General features: G+C 54.6%; 1 protein-coding gene across 1 annotated transcript; it reads left to right on the plus strand.

The window, feature by feature from the left end:
• Nucleotides 1-619: 619 nt before the first annotated feature.
• On the plus strand, nt 620-2,455 carry LOC125509524 (STOREKEEPER protein-like). The gene has a single exon (XM_048674507.1). It carries the CDS (start codon nt 758-760, stop codon nt 2,228-2,230), a length of 1,473 nt encoding a protein of 490 aa, XP_048530464.1. The 5' UTR covers nt 620-757; the 3' UTR covers nt 2,231-2,455.
• Nucleotides 2,456-3,627: the final 1,172 nt, after the last annotated feature.

A 3,627-nucleotide genomic window follows, 5' to 3' on the forward strand; every position in this document is an offset into this window, starting at 1 on the left:
TGCGTGCAACCAAACACCGAGTTCATGTGCCGCTTGGGCCAATGCAGGCAACCAAACAAAGTGCACTTGCGTATTACCTAATGCAGGGACCCTAGATGCAGGCAACCAAATAACTCGCAGATGTCGCGTATGAGGCTGTTTTTTCAGAGCCAGACTGGGTTAAGATATGTATGCAACACAATTACTATTCACTATGACAACCAAACACGCCCATGTAAATACTGAGATGGGGAGAGAGAAAATACAAGAGAAAATATGTCTTCTCTTATACCTAACTAAAAGATGATCTCTTATCACAGTTTCTCTCATCATATATGTAGGGACAACCTTAGTCAAACTTGAACCAGTCTGACTCGAGTCAAAGGAAAACGGGCCTGGTAGACACCCGGGCGGAGCGAGCACGCCCGGTCGCGCCGACTGTTTGGCAACGAGACCGCCCGGTCATGCCGCGGACAGGCATTGGCATTGGCATTGCGCACCGCACGGAAGGCCGGCACGGCACCCACCCACCCACCGCGGGCGTGGGCGTGGCGCATGCCAATCAAGCACGCCCACCCGTCGCACCCAACGACTCGATCGCACGCACCGCGCCGCGCTCTGCCTCTTAAAATATCGGCACCGATGCAGATACAGATTACCCAAGGGCCGCCGGGCTAGCAGCAGAGCACAGCACACCACAGCGCAGACCCCCAGCGCGAGGGACACGAGGCGAGAGCGCCCCAGGCCAGACCTTGCCGCCCCGCCGCCCGCGTCCCGCATGGCACCCAAGCGCTCCGCCGCCACGGCGTGGGGGTCCCCGTCCGACGCCTCCGACGCGGAGGGCGACGCGGGCCACCGCCGCCGCGGCCGCGACGACCCCCCCTCCGACACCGACCCCTCCAAGACCCCGCCGCCCAACCCTAACCCTAAGTCGTCCGCCGCCGCGCCCTCCTCCACCCCCTCCGTCGCGGCTGACTCCGCCGCCGCCGGATCCGACTCCGGGGGCACCTACGACTCCGACGCCGAGGCGCACCGCCGCCCCGCGCCCAAGCCCGCCGCCTCCTCGCCCAAGCCCGGCGGCAAGCCCAGGGCGCGCTCCCCCGGCATCAACTCCGACTCCTACAACTCCGAGGACTCTGACGCCGAGGCCGACCGCCGCCTCGCCGCTCCCAAGGCCGCCCCCTCGTCGCCCAAGCCCGGCGGCAAGCCCAGGGCGCGCTCCCCCGGCATCAACTCCGACTCCGAGGACTCCGCCGCGCCCGTGGCCTCGGACGCCGACCTCGACCCGGCCGCCGGCGCCGACTCTGAAGACGACAACGTCTCGCCGCTCCGCTCCGCGCGCCGCCCCCGCGCCGAGGCATCCATCATCAAGCCCATCAGCTCCCGCCCCATGGACTCGCCGCCCCGCGGCGGCGGCTCTGCCTCCGAGCCGCGCGTCAAGCGCCCCCGCAGCGCCGCCATATCAGCGCCCTCTCCGGACCCGCTGAAGCGCCCCTCGCGGCTCTGGAGCCATGACGACGAGCTTCTCATCCTGCGCGGCCTCGCCACATACCGCGCCAAGAGCGGCGTGCTCCCTGGTTCCACCAATGACATCGGTAAGCTCCACAGCCACATCCGTGCCCAGCTCAGTGTTAGGGTATCCACCACGCAGCTCAGTGATAAGGTCCGGCGCCTCAAGCAGAAGTACCAGTTGCTTGCCACCCGTGCCAAGAATGGACGGGAGCAGGAGTTGCACACCCCGCATGACCGCAGCATCTATGAGCATGCCAAGAAGGTCTGGGGGTTGGTTGGTAGTGGTGGTGGTGATGGAGGAGGCAGTGGGTATGAGAATTATGGTGGTGGTGATAGTGATGAATTGCAATACAGCGGAGATAGCGATGATGATATGGAGAGTCAGCGGGATGACCGCTACCACATCAAGAACCGGAAGGTGAGGCCAATTACAGCGGCCAATGGCAATGGGATTGGGCTTGGGGCTGTCAATGCCAATGGCAGAGGGAAAAGTGGGCTTGAGAAGGGGAAGGATGCATATCCCTACCTGTGGGAGACTGTTGAGGAGCTGTCCAAGGAGCATCCGAGTGGTGCGGCATTCAAGAAGGCATTTGAGGTGCTCGAAGGATCAAAAGCACGGGCGATAGAGGAAAAGCTGAGGAGGTTTAGGTTGACGGAGATCAGACAGCAGCTGCGTAGGATGGACCTGATGAAGGAGACGGTGAGGATGGTGCTCGATGCCCTTGAGAGTGCTGACTGAATAATGGCTGATCGATAGTGATTGGTAAACTGTTGGAAGGGGGAAATCAGTCTTTTTGTTTCTAGATAGACTATATGTGGTTAATTACTTACTTCCCTGGACAAGGTTGCAGTTGCCTCCATCAAAATTAGGCATAGAACATGGAGTGATGGTCTTCTCCTTGTTATTGTTCATGGATCATTGTATTTTGGGATTCTTAGGTGCTAACTTGTGGTTTATATGCTATTTGGTTGTGTCAAATCAGGGTTCTTGTATCCTCGTTGTGAATGCTGTGTTCACATATCCCCCCCTTTGTGCTGGGCCTTTTAAATCACATCATCTGCAGGCTGGTCAATATTGGGTGCTATCGTCTTACGCGCTTAGAGTTGCATAATTTTGTGACCATGCTAGGTCATGTCATTGCGCTTAATTAGAGTTGCAATGTCTTCCTTTTGATTTCTTGATTGGCATTTCTAGTTGTAATTGTAGTTGAGAAACAACTGCTACTGTGCATGCTTCAGGGCCTGTTAGATTTAAGCGGCGTGTTATATTTAAGCAAGTTCTTATAGTGAGAATGTTGTTGTTATATTTAAGCAAGTTCTTATAGTGAGAATGTTGTTTATATATTGTAAAGTTTGCGAGATGTTGCTCCTACCATCCATTATGTAAGGCCTGCCAATTTTGCTTGGATTGAATAAGATGGTGTGCTGTGGTTGTTATAGTTGAGGGTCAAAAGTAGTGGTTAGCTTTAACATGATTCGCTGGTGCTTTCATCACATAACACATTCTTTGAAAAGGGGATATTCTGAAGTCGATGCTTTCTCGGGATGGGAATAGTAGTCTGAAATACACCTGATGGAAACCTTTGTTGATTGTGATCTCTGCACATGTTTAATGCCTATGCTGTTGTGCGGCTGTTATGCGTGTCTATGTCGGTGAGCTTGTGTTATGCACTTGTGTGTTTTGGTGTCCCCCCATAGTTCTCTCATGTCACTGGTGTTTGATACGGGTGATTATCTTGGTCCTTGCTGGTGTTTTCTCTATCCATGGATTTTCAGAATCCTGCGAGTCCTGGGCTCTCTCTTCACTGGTGTGGTGATTATCTTAGCCCTTTTCATTTTTATCATGACATTCTTGAGGATACCGGTGTGTCTGAGGGCATGTACCATGATCAGGTCGAGTGAGTCCAACCGTAAACCGGTTTTTCTTCAAGGGAAAAAACATGTCGATCATGCATAGAAGCATTTTGCAAATCGAATTACATTATTTGATCAGGGCAACCATTCCTCGGACCCTTTGACCTCACCGTGAAGCGAAACGAAATTGATCAGGTTGAGTTCAGATTCCAGTAGTAGATGAGATAAATTACCATCCCTTTGTGTCCTGATAGTGCAACAGTACACTGCTGTACTCTTTGA

Source organism: Triticum urartu, chromosome 5 (genome assembly GCF_003073215.2).
Source record: "Triticum urartu cultivar G1812 chromosome 5, Tu2.1, whole genome shotgun sequence".
Taxonomy (NCBI): Eukaryota; Viridiplantae; Streptophyta; class Magnoliopsida; order Poales; family Poaceae; genus Triticum; species Triticum urartu.

What these genes read in the sequence shown, in the direction of transcription:
- LOC125509524 (XM_048674507.1), top strand. Translation starts at nt 758, where the DNA reads ATGGCACCCAAGCGCTCCGCCGCCACGGCGTGGGGGTCCCCGTCCGAC.